General features: G+C 44.5%; 2 protein-coding genes across 52 annotated transcripts in view; one reads left to right on the top strand and one right to left on the bottom strand.

Annotated features, from left to right (window-relative positions):
* Positions 1 to 258: 258 nt before the first annotated feature.
* The window catches only part of LOC118379949 (LIM and senescent cell antigen-like-containing domain protein 1), a 91,334-nt gene continuing 71,545 nt past the window's right edge, over positions 259 to 20,047 (top strand). Inside the window, exon 1 of one of the 2 annotated variants that reach the window (XM_052522496.1) lies at positions 259 to 1,059. In XM_052522496.1, coding sequence (XP_052378456.1) covers positions 1,022 to 1,059 — 38 coding nt within the window. In that variant the 5' untranslated portion in view covers positions 259 to 1,021. Of the gene's footprint in view, positions 1,060 to 18,468; positions 18,616 to 20,047 lie in introns of those variants that run through there. The other variant, XM_052522497.1, reaches the window with a different exon arrangement.
* Positions 9,541 to 18,223, bottom strand: LOC127931109 (axoneme-associated protein mst101(2)-like). Of its 50 annotated transcripts, none has more exons than XM_052522489.1 (8): positions 14,137 to 18,223; positions 13,458 to 13,649; positions 12,999 to 13,155; positions 12,781 to 12,937; positions 12,275 to 12,479; positions 11,621 to 11,668; positions 11,176 to 11,380; positions 9,541 to 10,942 (listed from the first exon to the last, which is right to left on the bottom strand). In XM_052522489.1, exons 1-4 carry the CDS (start codon positions 14,721 to 14,723, stop codon positions 12,908 to 12,910), a joined length of 966 nt encoding a protein of 321 aa, XP_052378449.1. In that variant the 5' UTR covers positions 14,724 to 18,223; the 3' UTR covers positions 9,541 to 10,942; positions 11,176 to 11,380; positions 11,621 to 11,668; positions 12,275 to 12,479; positions 12,781 to 12,907. The 50 variants fall into 50 exon arrangements, with proteins under 50 accessions (XP_052378449.1, XP_052378441.1, XP_052378433.1 ...); XM_052522481.1 differs by having other exon boundaries at positions 13,362 to 13,649; XM_052522473.1 differs by having other exon boundaries at positions 12,999 to 13,203; positions 13,362 to 13,649.

Below are 20,047 nucleotides of genomic sequence, written 5' to 3' on the forward strand. Positions count from 1 at the left end.
TTTAAGAGTTAATTACTCCAGATAAAATGTATTTTAACACACTAATCTTCAGGGGACAAATGCCCCCTTTCAAAGTTTCTGTTTTTATCAAATAACACACATAAACTATTAATTCTGCCACTTGCTTAAGGATGGCCAGTACGCACATATCTAAATCTTACCAAGCGTATACTTTTTTTTTGTGTCTGAAAATAGACATGTTCATTAAGGGAGGCGTTTCCCCCCAACTTAACCTATTCAGTCCACGGGTCTGGAGAGCCTACAGCGTTGACAGGTCCTCCAGATGTTTTCCTATCGTCTTATTCGGGAAATATAGCCTTTTAAGGAAATATACTGTATGTTCCAATTACATGACCTAAGCACACTGAGCACTAGTAGGTATTTTTAAAGTTTACATTCTTATGGTTAAATCTCGTTTTGTTAATTTGAACTAATGTTAATACATCAAATAGTCTACAGTAGACTGCAACATTTTCGAGCAGCACCCTACTGCGCCCAGTTATTTTCTCCAATAGCATGTAAGAAGTAGGCTATATGATTTAGAGCTCACATTTATGTGTAATAGTTTTGCTAATATTACACATTTTTCACTGTGGGAAATCGGTGCTGCTCGGGTAGATTTCCGCAAACATCCGTCCATGTTTAGCGAGGAAATATGTTGGAAATGCACAGCGTAATATAATAATAACATTTAGCTAGTGCATGAGGTTTAATGTTGAAGTTTTATATTTAACCTGCTGTCCATAGATGCAGCTGGTATTTACAGTAAATACGAGTCTACTGTAGGCTATCGTGGTCCTACATGAATCAGAGTTTTAGAGGGCGGGTCTAAGTCCGATTAAATTACATTTTAACGCAGTAGCCAGACACAGCGACAAAGAAATAGGCGAGGCTCATTCGCCATTACTAAGAAAGTATCGCCTGTAAACAATAGCCTATACAAAAAAAATACATCCACTCCAGCCCCAAACATCTGGAAAGAAAGTGCCGTTGGAGACGAAATACCCCTGCAGCCAAGAAGATGTTGGGGGTGGCCGAAGAAATGACCAATGGCAACGGGTGAGTACCGAAAAGAAAACACGTGTTATGATCGGCCAAATGTGCTTTTTAAAAGTGTTGGTAATCTGTGTGTTGACTCAGGACAAACAAAGCTGCAGCCTGTTGCATTCAATGATCATGCACAGCGCTGTCTGTCTTCGGGGTGTAGTTGTGCACAGATGAGTTGATGCGGTTCTTAACTATCATCTATCCATACTTGATTTACATTAGACCAGTCAGGTATGATCACTACTGTAACAATCTAACAATCACTTTATGGCCTACTTGAGTTATATTGTATTAGGCTACTGAACAGCTGGGGCAGTGATGATCACTCTGGTTAGGCCTATTCACAATGAGATATGAGCAAAAGTTGTCTTTGTTTGCTGCTCTGCAGTACTGCTGAGATTTAAAGCCTGAATTAGACTGTACAGTTGTAGGCCTACTTTACAGGTTTTGACCTACTTGATGCAAACTTGATGAAAGTACAGCTTGTGACCATCTGAAACCTTGTTGTGGTCACTACGGGACAACAGTGCTATACCGTCTGTGTTTGTGATTCCTCACAAAACCTAGACAAAAAAAGACCATGTGTACAAAACATTAGGAGCACCTGCTCTTTCCATGACATACGCAGACAAGGTGAATCTAGGTGAAATGCCACTTTCAAAACAACTGGGAACTCTGAAAAATACAAGGTCAAATTATGACAACGGTGATCTTCAGGTCGGAAAGTCAGAGCTCTAGAAAGAGGCCAGAGTTCCCAAGTTGGAATTCCAAATTGGATGACTGTTCAAATGGATTTTTCCTAGTCTGAACTAGTTTTTTTTCAGAGTTCCCAGTTGTTTTGCACACACTCTAGTCGGGAGTCTGAGATTTTCAAGTTCGGAGATCCGAGCTCCCAGTTGCTTTGAACTCGGCAAAAGCCATGATCCCTTATCGATGTCACCTGTTAAATCCACGTCAATCAGTGTAGATGAAGGGAGACAGGTTAAACATTAAAGAAGGATTTTTAAGCCTTGAGATAGTTGAGACATTGATTGTGTATATGTGCCATTCAGAGGGTGAAAGGGAGACAAAATAATTAAGTGCCTTTGAACGGGGTGTGGTAGTAGGTGCCAGGGGCTCCCGTTTGAGTGTGTCCTGAACTGCAATGCTGCTGGGTTTTTCACGCTCAACAGTTTCCCATGTGTATCAAAAATGGTCCGCCACCCAAAGGACATCCAGACAACTTGAAGCTACTGTGGGGAAGCATTAGAGTCAACATGGGTCAGCATCCCTGTGGAATGTTTGCCACCTTGTAGAGTCAATGCCCTGATGAATTGAGGCTGTTCTGAAGGCAAAAGAGGTGCAACTCAATATTAGGAAGGTGTTCCTAATGTTTTATACACTCAGTGTATATTTTACTTTTGTATCTAAAAGCATAATATTATACCTCGCCAAAAATGCTAACCTCCCCTGTTATTGTAAGGGTGGGAGATTAGCATGTCTTGTGAGTATGATGTTTGTGTGTCTGTAACTTTCTTACTCATCATTATTCACAATTCATTCAGGATTATCCGTAATCATGGTAGCATCCACATTAATGTAGAAGTGTTTAGAAACATATTCTATTGTTATTTACAATAAAAGGGACTCCAACATGACACAATACATTATTTACCATTCATTTCTATTGGGCACAAAATAATCTGAACCACAACCAAAACAAACAGCAAATGCATCCAACAAGTTTGTAGGGTCATGGGCTTGATGTCATCAGTGTGTGCTAAGAATATGGGACTAAATACGAAGTGTTTGACTACTTTACTACACATAAGTGAATTTGTCCAAAAACTTTTGGTCCCCTAAAACTATGTACAAAAAGTGTTGTAATTTCGAAACTGTTCACCCGATATGGATGAAAATACCCTCAAATGATCTCATTTCAAAACCAAAGTGTTGCTGTACTGTCTTGGTACACATTTTTGTTGTTTTGGCTCTGTACCCCAGCACTTTGGACATGCTAACCTCTCACCATTACAATAACTGGGGTTAGCATTTTTGGTGATGTATGATATTATGCTTTTAGATACAAATGTCAAATATACATGTTCCGATATTCTTGGCGCTCACTGTATAAATTGTATCTAAAATGTAATATTTTCAATAAATTAATGTAAAAAAATAATTGAAATCAAAATGCTTGTATAACAGAGCAAGCCGTAAAGCTTCATATGACACCAATGTTTGCTTTGTTGCACCAAACCCACCACTGGTGTACATGGCCAAAGAGGTCCATTTTCATGTCATCTGACCAAATCACCGGTTCCAATCCATATGCTTATGCCGTCTAGCCAACTCCAGGTGTTTACTTTTGTTGGATCTAGAAGAAAAAGAAACGCACCTCTATTAAGACGAGGTGCTGGCTAGCGGAGTAGAAACTTGAAAATAAAAATAAAGAGAGCCGCACACTCTAGGAGCTCAGATGCAAAAATGTAATACCAACGTTTCGACAGCCAAGCTGTCTTCATCAGGGTATAATCAGAAGCACTGCGGGATGACTCGTTTATATAGTGTCAAAAGACACAGGTGTCCGTAATCATGGCCAAGAGTGGCCTAATATCATTGGTTAATAATCAAATATTAAAATGTCATACAAAGAACAGCATACAAACAACAAATGGATAGCATACGATCATAGATTCATTTAACTACACAAGTTTACAAACAATTACAATGGCAAAGTCACAATAATCACAAGAATGGCTTCAGATCAAAGTCTACGTTTAGACCGAAGGGCGCAAGGGTCTTTAAATTAAAGATCCAGGCAGCCTCTCGTTTTAACAATAAATTATCAAGGTCACCCCCTCTCCTAGGGAGGGTGACATGTTCGATGCCAATGTAACGCAGAGACGAAATCCAGTGGCCTGCCTCCCAAGAAGTGGGCCGCAACTGGATAAGTAAAGTTTTTACACCTAATGGTGCTACGATGCTCTGAGATACGTACTTTTAATTCGCGCTTTGTTTTACCTACATAATTTTTACCACAAGGACAAGTCATAAGATAAATAACTGCCTTAGTGGAGCACGTAATAACAACTTTTATTGGGATCTGTTTCCCTGTTTGTGGGTGTTTGAACGATCTACATTTATAAGTGCCATTGCATTGAGCACAGCCATTACACTTGTAGTTTCCATCCAGTAGGGGCGCAAATAGACGTTGTTCAGGAATATCTTGGGGTGGTAAATCAGAGTATACCAATTGGTCTCAGAGATTTCTGCCCTGCGAGAATACGACCAAGGGAAGGTCCGAAAACACATTACCGAGACTATCATCGGATTTTAGGATGTGCCGATGTTTGTTATACCCTGATGAAGACAGCTTGGCTGTCGAAACGTTGCTATTACATTTTTGCATCTGAGCTCCTAGAGTGTGTGGCTCTCTTTTATTTGTACTTTTGTTGGATGACATGAAAATAGAGCTCTATCGCCTCGCACACCAGTGGTGGGTTTGGTTTTAAATGAGAATGCATGAGCAGAAAAGAACCTCATACCTACTGTAAAATAAGGTGGTGGATCTTTGATGTTATGGGGCTATTTTGCATCCACTGGAACTGGGGCCCTTGTTAAGGTCAATGGCATCATGAACTTTACATAGTACCAGAACATTTTAGCCATTAACCTGGTTGCCTCTGCAAGGAGGCTGAAACTTGGCCGTAAGTGGATCTTCCAGCAAGACAATAACCCCAAGCACACATCAATATCCACAAAGAAATGGTTCATTTTCCACAATCAACATTTTGCAATGGCCATCTCTCTCTCTGGACTTGAAACCCATTAAAAACTATACTTTGAATTGAAGAGGGCAGTTCATAAGCACAGATTATCATGACATAAGGCGAGACCCAGATGCAGACACAGGAGGCAGATGTTTGGAGTCTTACAATATTTATTAATCCAATAGGGTAAAGAGAATGGTCCTGGACAGGCAAAAGGGTCAAAACCAGTTCAGAGTCCAAAAAGTACCGAAGGGCAGGCAGAATCAAGCTCAGGGCAGGCAGGATGATCAGGCAGGCGGGAAAGTAGTCCAGAGTCAGGCAGGGGTCAAAACCGGGAGGACTATCAAAAAGAGAATAGCAAAAGGAGTATGGGAAAACACGCTGGTTGACTTGACTAAACATACAAGATGAACTGGCACAGAGAGACAGGCAACACAGGGAGAAATACAGTGGGGAAAATAAGCGACACCTGAAGGGGGTGGAGACAATCACAAGAACCGGGGGAAACAGATCAGGGCGTGACACAGATGAAGGAGATCAAGGATCTGGAAGGATTCTGTATGGAGCAATGGTCTAAGATCCCTCCCAATGTGTTCTCCAACTCATTAAACATTTTAGAAAAATACTGTTCTGTTAAGGCACAGATAGAGAGGGCAGTTCTGCTTCTAGCCCCTAGGCAACTTTGCAGTATTTTTTTTATGTGTTATTTCTTACATTATTAGCCCAGGAATTTTTTTGTGTTATTACATACAGCTGGGAAGAACTTTTGGACAGCAGAGTGGCAGTAACTCACCAGCATTACCAGAATTACGATCAGGAATACGACTTTCCTGAATTGGATCCTTTGTTCGTACCCCCCAGGGCAATTGTATTGATTCCAGAAGCTGATCCAAAACAACACCGGCGGAGAAGAAGTAGTTGGAGTGGACTTCTAGTCCGACTCAGGAGGCGTGCACACCACCCACCACTTCCGAGTATATTACTGGCTAATGTTCAGTCTTTGGATAATAAAGTTGACAAGATCATGGCGATGATTTCCTTCCAGAGAAACATCCGGGATTGTAACATACTGTGTTTGACGGAAACATGGCTCTCTCGGTATGTACTGTCTGGGTCCGTACAGCCAGTTGGGTTCTCAGTTTATTGAGCAGACTGGAATAAATACCTCTCCGGGAAGAATGGCGGGGGTGTATGTTTCATGATTAACTACTCATGGTGTGATTGCGATAACATACAGGAACTCAAGTTCTTTTGTTGACCCAACCTAGAATACCTCACAATCAAATGCCAATCATATTACCTCCCAAGAGAATTCTCTTCGGTTATAGTCACGGGCGATTTTATTACCCCTCAAGCCGATACCACGACGCTCAAATAACTTCACTGGACTTTATGCAAACTGGAAACAACATGTCCTGAGGCCGCATTTATTGTAATTGGAAATTTTAACAAAGCAAATTGAGGAAAAATAAGTTCTATCTATATCGACTATAGTACTGGCGCTGCTAAAACACTCGACCACTGCTACTCCAACTTCCTTCGGGAAATCTGATCACGACTCCATTTTGCTCTTCCGTTCCTATAGGCAGAAACTCAAACAGGAAGTACCCGTGCTAAGGACTATCCAACGCTGGTCTGACCAATCTGAATCCACGCTTCAAGATTGTTTTGATCACACAGACTGGGTTATGTTCCGGGTAGCCTCAGAGAATAACATTGACGAATACACTGATACGGTGACTGAGTTTATCAGGAAGTATATAGGATGTTGTACCCACTGTGTCTATTAAAACCTACCCTAACCAGAAATGTGGATAGATGGCAGCATTCACACAAAACTGAAAGCATGAACCATGGCATTTAACCATGGCAAGGTCATTGGGAATATGGCCGAATACAAACAGTGTAGTTATTCCCTCCGTAAGGCAATCAAACAGGAAAAAGATCAGTATAGACACAAAGTGGAGTCGCAATTCAACAGCTCAGATATGAGACGTATGTAGCAGGGTCTACAGACAATTAAGGAAAACCAGCCATGTCGCAGACATCGACGTCTTGCTCCGGACAAGCTAAACACCTTCTTCGCCCGCTTTGAGGATAACACAGTGCCACCGACGTAGCCCGCTACCAAGGACCTGTGGACTCTCCTTCTCCATGACCGACGTGAGTAAGACATTGAAGCGTGTTAACCCTCGCAAGGCTGCCTGCCCAGACGGCATCCCTAGCCACGTCCTCAGAGCATGCACAGACCAGCTGGCTGCAGTGTTTACGCACATATTCAATCTCTCCCTATCCCAGTCTGCTGTCCACACATGCTTCAAATTGGCCACCATTGTTCCTGTACCCAAAGCAAAGGTATTTGTCATCATGAAGTGCTTTGAGAGACTAGTCAAGGATCATATCACCTCTATCTTACCTGACACCCTTGCTTACCGCACCAACAGATCCACAGACGATGCAATCGCCATCACACTGCCCTATCCCATCTGGACAAGAGGAATACCTATGTAAGAATGCTGTTCATTGACTACAGCTCAGCATTCAACACCATAGTACCCTCCAAGCTCATCATTAAGCTGGAGGCCCTGGTTCTGAACCCCGCCCTGTGCAACTGGGTTCTGGACTTCCTGACGGGCCGCCCCCAGGTGGTGAAGGACACCTCCACTTCGCTGATCCTCAACACTGGGGCCCCACAGGAGTGCATTCTCAGCTGCCTCCTGTACTCCCTGTTCACACATGACTGCATGGCCATGCACGCCTCCAACTCAATCATCATGTTTGCTGATGACACAACAGTAGTAGGCTTGATTATCAACAGTGACGAGACAGCCTGCAGGGAGGAGGTGAGGGCCCTGGGAGAGTGGTACCAGGAAAATAACCTCTCTTTCAACATCAACAAAACAAAGGAGCTGATCGTGGACTTCAGGAAACAGCAGAGGGAGCAGCCCCCCCCTATCCACATCGATGGGACCGCAGTGGAGAAGGTGTAAATCTTCAAGTTCCTCGGCGTACACATCACTGACAAACTGAAATGGTCCACACAGACAGTGTGGTGAAGAAGGTGCAACAGCACCTCTTCAATCTCAGGAGACCTGGCCCCTAAAACCCTCACAAACTTTTACAGATGCACAATTGAGAGCATCCTATCGGGCTGTATCACCGCCTGGTACGGCAACTGCACCTCCCGCAACTGCAGGGCTCTTCAGAGGGTAGTGCGGTCTGGCCAACGCATCACCGGGGGCAAAATACCTGCCCTCCAGGACACCTACAGCACCCGATATCACAGAAAGGTCAAAAAGACAATGAAGGACAACAACCACCCGAGCCACTGCCTGTTGACCCCTCTATCATCCAGAAGGCGTGGTCAGTACAGGTGCATCAAGATGGGACCAAAAGACTGAAAAACAGCTTCTATTTCAAGTCCATCAGACTGTTAAATAACCTTCACCATTTCCTTAGAGGCTGCTGCCCTATATACATAGACTTGAAATCACTGGCCACTTTAATCTCATATGTATATACTGTATTCTATTCTACTGTATCTTAGTCTATGCCGCTCTGACATTGCTCGTCCATATATTTATATATTCTCCATTCCTTCACTTAGATTTGTGTGTATTGTTAGATATTACTTGTTAGATATTACTGCACCTTTCCTCTTTTGTTCTCTGTTGCTCCTCTATTGTAATTCCTCAAGCAACCCTGACTGACGACATCAGATTCCCATCAGACCAACTCCTTGAATGCCCTACTCCTTGAATGCCCTACTCTTTGAATGCCCTACTCCTTGAATGCCCTACTCCTTGAAGTTTGCCGTTGTGTTTTTTTTACCCTTTAGTGTTTGTACTTTACTGTATTTGTACTTAGGATATCGCTTTTCAACAGTAAAAGTAAAAAACTCAGTCTTTTATGCAAAATGTTCCAAGGTGTTGTGGTGCAGGCCAATATGCCACTGCTAAGCCCTGTTCTTAGGCACAACGCAACCAATCCAGAGGTGCCTTATTACTATTATAAACTGATTACCAATGAAATTAGAACAGTAAATAAGTAATTTTGCTTAATACCCATGGTGTATTGTCTGATATACCACAGATTTCAACCAATCAGCATTCATGGCTCTAACTACCCAGTTTCAAATAACATACAGTACTGGCTAGGAGCTGCATATCCATACTGTTCAGGTCTGGCGCAGTGAATGTGATGACGCTATCTCTCTCCATCAGTCCTTAGTTGTTAGTCGTTACCGCAGTTCCATTCGACCCCCTGAGACATTTTTCAGCAGATCCGCTTCCTGCCTGTTAATTACCCCCTGTGTGTGTGTGTGTGTGTGTGTGTGTGTGTGTGTGTGTGTGTGTGTGTGTGTGTGTGTGTGTGTGTGTGTGTGTGTGTGTGTGTGTGTGTGTGTGTGTGTGTGTGTGTGTGTGTGTGTGTGTTACTTTATTTAGATGCAGGGATCTCTGCTCCTGTCAGGAAGGAAACTGTTTTATCATGTTCACTGGGGCACATTCCCCCGACCAGTACAAAAATGTACTCAAATGTGTCCACTCACTACTGTACGTCGCTCTGGATAAGAGCGTCTGATAAATTAGTCAAAAGTAAAAATGTCACAAACACACACACACTTTGCTTGTATAACTTCCTTTCCTGAGTTGTTTACAGTTGGGGAAAAGGAGAGGGAATGGGGTTGGTGGGTGGAGGGAGGGAGGGAGGGAGGGAGGGAGGGAGGGAAAGAGAGAGGGGTCTTTGTCATGGCTGAGACGCAGAGAGAAGTTGTTTTGGCAATGCAAATATATGTTTCCCATGCCAATAAAGCTCTTTGAATTGAATTGAAAGGTCATGATGTGGAGAGCGGATGTCCTTCTAGTCTCCTGAGTCTCTCTCTTTCTACATCTCTCTCTCTCTGCTCCACCCTGAGCAGGAATGAGCTCAGTGGGAACATTGGACATCACAGTTCTCTCTCTCTCTGCTCCACTCCACCCTGAGCAGGAATGAGCTCAGTGGGAACATTGGACATCACAGTTCTCTCTCTCTCTGCTCCACCCTGAGCAGGAATGAGCTCAGTGGGAACATTGGACATCACAGTTCTCTCTCTCTCTGCTCCACCCTGAGCAGGAATGAGCTCAGTGGGAACATTGGACATCACAGTTCTCTCTCTGCTCCACTCCACCCTGAGCAGGAATGAGCTCAGTGGGAACATTGGACATCACAGTTCTCTCTCTCTCTGCTCCACCCTGAGCAGGAATGAGCTCAGTGGGAACATTGGACATCACAGTTCTCTCTCTGCTCCACTCCACCCTGAGCAGGAATGAGCTCAGTGGGAACATTGGACATCACAGTTCTCTCTCTCTCTGCTCCACCCTGAGCAGGAATGAGCTCAGTGGGAACATTGGACATCACAGTTCTCTCTCTGCTCCACTCCACCCTGAGCAGGAATGAGCTCAGTGGGAACATTGGACATCACAGTTCTCTCTCTCTCTGCTCCACCCTGAGCAGGAATGAGCTCAGTGGGAACATTGGACATCACAGTTCTCTCTCTGCTCCACTCCACCCTGAGCAGGAATGAGCTCAGTGGGAACATTGGACATCAGAGCTACTGTCAGTCAGATAAATTATGTAGCTGTCACACATATTTATATATTTACACATTTTTTAATACCTTGGTTTTTCTTCCTGTCCCCATAGCAGAACGCCATTGAAGAACCCCCTTTGGTTCCAGGTAAAACCCTTTTGTGTTCCATATAGAACCCTTTCCACAGAGGGATCTACATTGCACCTAAAATAGTTCTACCTGGAATCAAAAAGGGTTCTCCTATGGGGACAGCCGCAGATCCCTTTTGGAACCCTTTTTTGAAAGAGTGTACCATCCCTCCCCTGATTGTAAACTAACGGACAACAATACTTAGAAGAAATTTAGAAGAAAAATAAGAGATTCCATGATGAGACCGTGTTTTTTACTGCTATGGACAACATCATAAGTGGCTTGGACATTAGGTTCCACACCACTGCCACTTTCCCCCCTAACTTGTCCCCTCTTGGTCTCCTGACACCTGAACACTGTATATGCTGCCACTTGTTCCCTCTTGGTCTCCTGACACCTGAACACTGTATATGCTGCCACTTGTCCCCTCTTGGTCTCCTGACACCTGAACCACTGTATATGCTGCCACTTGTTCCCTCTTGGTCTCCTGACACCTGAACCACTGTATATGCTGCCACTTCCCCCCCTAACTTGTCCCCTCTTGGTCTCCTGACACCTGAACACTGTATATGCTGACACTTCCCCCCCTAACTTGTCCCCTCTTGGTCTCCTGACACCTGAACACTGTATATGCTGACACTTCCCCCCCTAACTTGTTCCCTCTTGGTCTCCTGACACCTGAACACTGTATATGCTGCCACTTGTCCCCTCTTGGTCTCCTGACACCTGAACACTGTATATGCTGCCACTTGTCCCCTCTTGGTCTCCTGACACCTGAACACTGTATATGCTGCCACTTGTCCCCTCTTGGTCTCCTGACACCTGAACACTGTATATGCTGACACTTCCCCCCCTAACTTGTCCCCTCTTGGTCTCCTGACACCTGAACACTGTATATGCTGCCACTTGTCCCCTCTTTGTCTCCTGACACCTGAACACTGTATATGCTGCCACTTGTCCCCTCTTGGTCTCCTGACACCTGAACCACTGTATATGCTGACACTTCACTTGTCCCCTCTTGGTCCCTGAACTTGTCCCCTTGTCCCCTCTTGGTCTCCTGACACCTGAACACTGTATATGCTGACACTTCCCCCTAACTTGTCCCCTCTTGGTCTCCTGACACCTGAACACTGTATATGCTGCCACTTGTCCCCTCTTGGTCTCCTGACACCTGAACACTGTATATGCTGCCACTTGTTCCCTCTTGGTCTCCTGACACCTGAACACTGTATATGCTGCCACTTGGTCTCCTGACACCTGAACACTGTATATGCTGCCACTTGTCCCCTCTTGGTCTCCTGACACCTGAACACTGTATATGCTGCCACTTGTCCCCTCTTGGTCTCCTGACACCTGAACACACTTGTCCCCTCTTGGTCTCCTGACACCTGAACACTGTATATGCTGCCACTTGTTCCCTCTTGGTCTCCTGACACCTGAACACTGTATATGCTGCCACTTGTCCCCTCTTTGTCTCCTGACACCTGAACACTGTATATGCTGCCACTTGTTCCCTCTTGGTCTCCTGACACCACTTCCCCCTAACTTGTCCCCTCTTGGTCTCCTGACACCTGAACACTGTATATGCTGCCACTTGTCCCCTCTTGGTCTCCTGACACCTGAACACTGTATATGCTGCCACTTGTTCCCTCTTGGTCTCCTGACACCTGAACCACTGTAAATGCTGACACTTCCCCCCCTAACTTGTCCCCTCTTGGTCTCCTGACACCTGAACACTGTATATGCTGCCACTTGTTCCCTCTTGGTCTCCTGACACCTGAACACTGTATATGCTGCCACTTGTTCCCTCTTGGTCTCCTGACACCTGAACCACTGTAAATGCTGCCACTTCCCCCCTAACTTGTCCCCTCTTGGTCTCCTGACACCTGAACACTGTATATGCTGCCACTTGTTCCCTCTTGGTCTCCTGACACCTGAACACTGTATATGCTGCCACTTGTCCCCTCTTGGTCTCCTGACACCTGAACACTGTATATTCTGCCACTTGTCCCCTCTTGGTCTCCTGACACCTGAACACTGTATATTCTGCCACTTGTTCCCTCTTGGTCTCCTGACACCTGAACCACTGTAAATGCTGCCACTTGTTCCCTCTTGGTCTCCTGACACCTGAACACTGTATATGCTGCCACTTCCCCCCTAACTTGTCCCCTCTTGGTCTCCTGACACCTGAACACTGTATATGCTGCCACTTGTCCCCTCTTGGTCTCCTGACACCTGAACACTGTATATTCTGCCACTTGTCCCCTCTTGGTCTCCTGACACCTGAACACTGTATATTCTGCCACTTGTTCCCTCTTGGTCTCCTGACACCTGAACCACTGTAAATGCTGCCACTTGTTCCCTCTTGGTCTCCTGACACCTGAACACTGTATATGCTGCCACTTCCCCCCTAACTTGTCCCCTCTTGGTCTCCTGACACCTGAACACTGTAAATGCTGCCACTTCCCCCCTAACATTGTCCCCTCTTGGTCTCCTGACACCTGAACACTGTATATGCTGCCACTTGTCCCCTCTTGGTCTCCTGACACCTGAACACTGTATATGCTGACACTTCCCCCCCTAACTTGTTCCCTCTTGGTCTCCTGACACCTGAACACTGTATATGCTGCCACTTGTCCCCTCTTGGTCTCCTGACACCTGAACACTGTATATGCTGCCACTTGTCCCCTCTTGGTCTCCTGACACCTGAACCACTGTATATGCTGCCACTTGTCCCCTCTTGGTCTCCTGACACCTGAACACTGTATATGCTGCCACTTGTCCCCTCTTGGTCTCCTGACACCTGAACACTGTATATGCTGACACTTCCCCCCCTAACTTGTTCCCTCTTGGTCTCCTGACACCTGAACACTGTATATGCTGCCACTTGTCCCCTCTTGGTCTCCTGACACCTGAACACTGTATATGCTGCCACTTGTTCCCTCTTGGTCTCCTGACACCTGAACACTGTATATGCTGCCACTTGTCCCCTCTTGGTCTCCTGACACCTGAACACTGTATATGCTGCCACTTGTCCCCTCTTGGTCTCCTGACACCTGAACACTGTATATGCTGCCACTTGTCCCCTCTTGGTCTCCTGACACCTGAACACTGTATATGCTGCCACTTGTTCCCTCTTGGTCTCCTGACACCTGAACACTGTATATGCTGCCACTTTCCCCCCTAACTTGTCCCCTCTTGGTCTCCTGACACCTGAACACTGTATATGCTGCCACTTCCCCCCCCTAACTTGTCCCCTCTTGGTCTCCTGACACCTGAACACTGTATATGCTGCCACTTCCCCCTAACTTGAACACTGTCCTGCCACTTGTTCCCTCTTGGTCTCCTGACACCTGAACACTGTATATGCTGACACTTGGTCTCCTGACACCTACACTTGTCCCCTCTTGGTCTCCTGACACCTGAACACTGTATATGCTGCCACTTGTTCCCTCTTGGTCTCCTGACACCTGAACACTGTATATGCTGCCACTTGTTCCCTCTTGGTCTCCTGACACCTGAACCACTGTAAATGCTGCCACTTCCCCCTAACTTGTCCCCTCTTGTCTCCTGACACCTGAACACTGTATATGCTGACACTTCCCCCTAACTTGTCCCTCCCTCTTGGTCTCCTGACACCTGAACACTGTATATGCTGCCACTTGTTCCCTCTTGGTCTCCTGACACCTGAACACTGTATATGCTGCCACTTGTCCCCTCTTGGTCTCCTGACACCTGAACACTGTATATGCTGCCACTTGTTCCCTCTTGGTCTCCTGACACCTGAACACTGTATATGCTGCCACTTGTTCCCTCTTGGTCTCCTGACACCTGAACACTGTATATGCTGCCACTTGTTCCCTCTTGGTCTCCTGACACCTGAACACTGTATATGCTGCCACTTGTCCCCTCTTGGTCTCCTGACACCTGAACACTGTATATGCTGCCACTTGTCCCCTCTTGGTCTCCTGACACCTGAACACTGTATATGCTGCCACTTGTCCCCTCTTTGTCTCCTGACACCTGAACACTGTATATGCTGCCACTTGTTCCCTCTTGGTCTCCTGACACCTGAACACTGTATATGCTGCCACTTGTTCCCTCTTGGTCTCCTGACACCTGAACACTGTATATGCTGACACTTCCCCCCCTAACTTGTCCCCTCTTGGTCTCCTGAATGCAATTTGTAAGATGCAGCTGCAAAGCATTTCTGTAGAAGTGTGCATTTCTTTACGTATATTTTTCACACTCCCTGTGACCGTTAATGGTTAATGTATATTTAAATTATATTTATTTTAATGTTAAGATTCAAGTATTTTACCATTCAAATGACATTTAGACTGTAAAAGATGGCCTTTAGCACATTTCTTATAGAGGGCATCAGTCTTGCATCAAATAGTGAATTCCACTGTATGCAGAATGTTGCATGCATGTCTGCACAGTGTTATATTTTCACAGCTCAGTGTCAGTAAATATCGCACAGTAAATTTTGGACTACAAGAGAGTTGCAAGCCTGCAAAGGTAGAGTTATTTAAGGCTTTGATTGGGTTCTGGAGGTGTGTGGTTACAGCAATCAGTAAATATAAGTTAACATCTTGATTCTCAGGATGTTAACGCAGGGTTGGTGTGGCCTGTGGTGGTGGTGGGGCCCAATGTGATATCTTTTCATGGGGCCCAAAATCCCTGGCAGCACCCCTAACACCAAGCACATCAACTTCACCATCCGCCCATTTAATTGGGAGACCACATCGAAATTTTAAGCTTGTACAGTGGGGCAAAAAAGTATTTTTGCCCCACTGTATCTATTGGAGACCCAATCCATAATATAGTATACTTATCATAGTTGAGTTTTAGTCCAGAGAAACTGGACCATTATCCAGGTCTTCAATAAGGCTCTTCAAGGATGAAGATTGAGGTCTCAAGAGAATGCTTTAATCATTGGTGTACATTGATACTTTTGTCTCTAATCCATTCCTTTTTAGCCCCATAAAGTTATTGTTGATCTGATTTTAAAGCTAACAGTTCAATGGCCATATTAAATAGGTATGGTGACAAAGAACAACCTTGTTTTACACCTCTTGGCAATTCAAAGAGAAGTAACTGTTATTTATTTTTTGTCATAGAAGATTGTTGTATGTACATTTTACCCATTTTACGAGAGATTCTCCAAAGTTGAAAAAATCCAAGCACTTACATTGCATTCGGAAAGTATTCAGACCCCTTCCCCTTTTCCACATTTTGTTACATTACAGCCTTATTCTAAAATGGATTCAATAAAAAAATCCTCATCAATCTACATACAATACCCCATAATGACAAAGCAGAACACAGCATAAAAAAAATACAAAACAGAAATACCTTATTTACATAAGTATTCAGACCCTTTGCTATGAGACTCGAAAATTGAGCTCAGGTGCATCCTGTGTCCATTGATCATCCTTGAGATGTCCACCTGTGATAAATTCAATTAAATGAACAGGATTTGGAAAGGCACACACCTCTATATAACGTCCCACAGTTGACAGTGCATGTCAGAGCAAAAACCAAGCAATGAGGTCGAAGGAAGAGTCCATAGAGCTCTGAGACAGGATTGTGTCTAGGCACAGATCTTGGGAAGGGTACCAAAAAATGTCTGCAGCATTGAAGGTCCCCAAGAACACAGTGGCCTCCATCATTCTTAAATGAAAGAAGTTTGGAACCACCAAGACGCTTCCTAGAGCTGGTCGCCCGGCCTAACTGAGAAATCGGGGGGAAAGGTCCTTGGTCAGGGAGTTGTCCCCAAACTTGACAGAGCTCCAGATCTGTGGAGATGGGAGAACCTTCCAGAACCTTCCAGAAAGACAACCATCTCTGCAGCACTCTTCCAATCAGGCCTTTATGGTAGAGTGGCCAGATGGAAGCCACTTCTCAGTAAAAAGCACATGACAGGAGTGTTGGAGTTTGCTTGGAGTTTGCCAAACGGCTAAAGGACTTTAAGGACTATCAGACCATGATAAATAAGAATCTCTGGTCTGATGAAACCAAGATTGAACTCTTTGGCTTAAATGCCAAGTGTCACATCTGGAGGAAACCAGGCACCATCCCTACAGTGACGCATGGTGGTGGCAGCATCATGCTGTGGGGATGTTTTTCAGCGGCAGGGACTGGGAGACTAGTCAGGATCAAGGGAAAGATGAACGGAGAAAAGTACACAGAGATCCTTGATGAAAACCTGCTCCAGAGCGCTCAGGACCTCAAATTGTTACATTAGCACTTACTGTACTTGGCTAACTCCCACATTGAGGAGTCTCCTATTCAGTCTAAGGTTGGTAACTTACACATGTATACAGCCCCCTCTGGTGGTCACAGTAGACAGCAGCAGTGGTGAAGTGAATTGAGAAGAGCAGTGGTTCTGCTTCCCAAACTTCTCTGTGACTGTCAGTCAGTCTAGGAATGTGAGTGATCCAACACCAAAACCTCTTCTTGGTATCCTTCTGTGACCCACACAATAAACAAAGATGATATGTTGTAATATACACAGTTTACTCTTTCCCTAGCCCTGTCCCTAATCTAGCCCTTACTATTACCACAGGACTGCACCCTGAGACAGTCAGCCACTAACACACACACACACACACACACACACACACACACACACACACACACACACACACACACACACACACACACACACTTGTCATGCCTGCCAGGTGCCAGCATATTACGCTTTGCATAACAAACTCTCCCCACACTAAAACAGTCCAGGGTCTCTGAGCCACTATCTACTACCACACCATGACACAAAAACACACACACACAGGCAGCCAAATAGGAAGTGATATGGCTGAGCAGAGAGACATGGCAACAGACACATTAGGGACACTAGTGGTGACAACACAAACAACAACAACCACAAAGCAGCCTAACAAAATACTTTGGTAACACATACTATGTTATAGTATTCTGTTTCTTCTACATGTAACCTACACAATCTATACAGTATCAGATCTTGATTGTAGAGAAAACAATGTATTAGTGGGTTTTTTGCTCGTCTCAGTTATATTGATTCAATGTCTCTTTGAAAGAAATATCTCAAATATTTAAACTAGATGGGCGTAAGAACAGAGTCGACTGTAGTATTTGTCAATAAGACTGCAGTACCTGTTAAGTCCAGAAAGTGGCAGTATCTTCATGTTCTGTTGGATTTGGACATAATGTTACTTGGCTTTCCTACACTGGCTGATATCACTCTTTTATTTCTTTTGGCAAAATCTATTCAAGTATCACATGTCTTTTTCCATAGAAATAATGAATTATATCTGGGAAGCAACCAAGTAAATCTCAAGGACAGTACTCCACTGTGTCAGTGTTGCAGTCAGCCAGCCAGCCAGAAGGTGGCGGGCGGCCGACACCCCAGCTACCCTGCCAAATACCCTGCCCAATTTACTGCTGAGAGTTAGAATAGTAGAATACACAAAGTGCATTTTTTCTAAATTTGGTTGTGCATTAGGAGTTTTTCTGTTATTATGTCAGTCCCTGACAGCCACTCAATTTGCCCATGTCAGCTAAACATTTTTAGATTGGCTAGACTAACTTAGGGCCCCCAAAAGGCTAGGGCCATCTCTGACTGCATGTGTGGATATGGATGTGGGTACACAGACCCGCGGCCATGAGTTCAGATTTTTTGTGGCTCCCACCCCATCAAAGTTGCCCATCCCTGATTTAGAGAAACCTGAGGGGAGGTTTGTGTGTGTGTGTGTGTGTGTGTGTGTGTGTGTGTGTGTGTGTGTGTGTGTGTGTGTGTGTGTGTGTGTGTGTGTGTGTGTGTGTGTGTGTGTGTGTGTGTGTGTGTGTGTGTGTGTGTGTGTGTGTGTGTGTGTGTGTGGAATGTAGTGCAGGTTAAGGCAGGCTAATGAAGGTGATAGCTGCTGGGCATGTTGACTCTAGAGACAGAACTAGCCTTATGGCATGAATATCTCTCTCTCACACACACACACATACACATACACACACACACACTTCCCTCTCTCACTGTATTAGCCAATAACATCCTCTGAGTAAGAGGAACAATATCAGCTTATAGCATATTCTCATAATATTCTGTGGGCAGACTCAACACACCTCAGCACTGAGTAAAAGGTAAGTATACCACTTCATTACATTTCATTCATCTTCATTTTGGAAGGTTGTTTTTTCCCTGTGTCTGTGTGGGTCATTGTTTAGTTGCTGTAGGCCTATACCTTCAAATGTCTTAGCCAGTCTAGTCCTCTGCTACAGCAGGACCTGCCTGTGTCTCTGGTTCTCTCTTTTTTGCTCCTCTCTCTATCTGTGTGTTTGTTTGTCTCTAGTTTGTGATGACTGTTATTTTCTGTTAATGTCACAGGTCCTTGTGACATCACCTTCTGCAGATGTTTGATTGGGTTGCTCTCATGTTGGTGTAGAGATTGACATCGGTCTGATATGGGTGGGGTTAGGGATTGTGATATTGTCTGCAGTAGCACGCATGCACACAAGCATGCACGCACATATACAAACACACACACACAATAAAGTCCCAACGAAGCTTGCACATTTTGTTCCTTGGAAGCTGTGGGAACTAAAGTTTTTGGTTTCCCATTGGTTTTGGTAACGAAACCATACGTTTCCTGAACGGTAAAACTAAAAGTTTTTTAAACATTCAGAGAACGGAAGTGAACATTTTGCCTGTTTTAGGAACGTTAATCTTTAGGTTGCAGGGAGGTTCTGAGAACTTTTTACTATGGTTCCTTTAAAGTTTTCCTGGCAGGTTGTATTAACTTTCTGAGAACAGAAATTATAGTTTATTTTATATTAATTAAATAACATTCTGAGAACATGTTTCAATAAGAATTTTAATAACAGTGCTAGCTTAGGTTAACTGTTTTGAACTCCAAGCACAGATAGGACCCATGGAAATAAATTAGCTTAGGCATTAATCATGCAAACATATTTATTTTGTGGCATGGTGTCAGTGAGATTCAAACCTATGATCTCCTGTTCTCTATCCATAGAATTAGTCCACTGTGCCACCAGGATGGAGCTTGCACGTGATGTTATTTTTAACTCATACAAAGCAGTTAATTTTAGTCTATTCAAACAGACCCAATTTCAAAGGAAACAAGCACTCGTTAAGATCAGGTGTGGCCAACTAGTGGGCGCAGCCAACACTCCTGAACATACAGTCAGTCTGCTGCCTCAGTTTGTATGATGGCAATTTGCATATACTCCAGAATGTTATGAAGAGTGATCACATGAATTGCAATTAATAGCAAAGTCCCTCTTTGCCATGCAAATGAACTGAATCCCTAAAAAACATTTCCACTGCATTTCAGCCCTGCCATAAAAGGACCAGCTGACATCATGACAGTGATTCTCTTGTTAACACAGGTGTGAGTGTTGACGAGGACAAGGCTGGAGAGCACTCTGTCATGCTGATTGAGTTTGAATAACAGACTGGAAGCTTCAAAAGGAGGGTGGTGCTTGGAATTATTGTTCTTCCTCTGTCAACCATGGTTACCTGCAAGGAAACACATGCCATCATCATTGCTTTGCA

The sequence above is a fragment of the Oncorhynchus keta genome, chromosome 7 (assembly GCF_023373465.1).
Source record: "Oncorhynchus keta strain PuntledgeMale-10-30-2019 chromosome 7, Oket_V2, whole genome shotgun sequence".
NCBI lineage: Eukaryota > Metazoa > Chordata > Actinopteri > Salmoniformes > Salmonidae > Oncorhynchus > Oncorhynchus keta.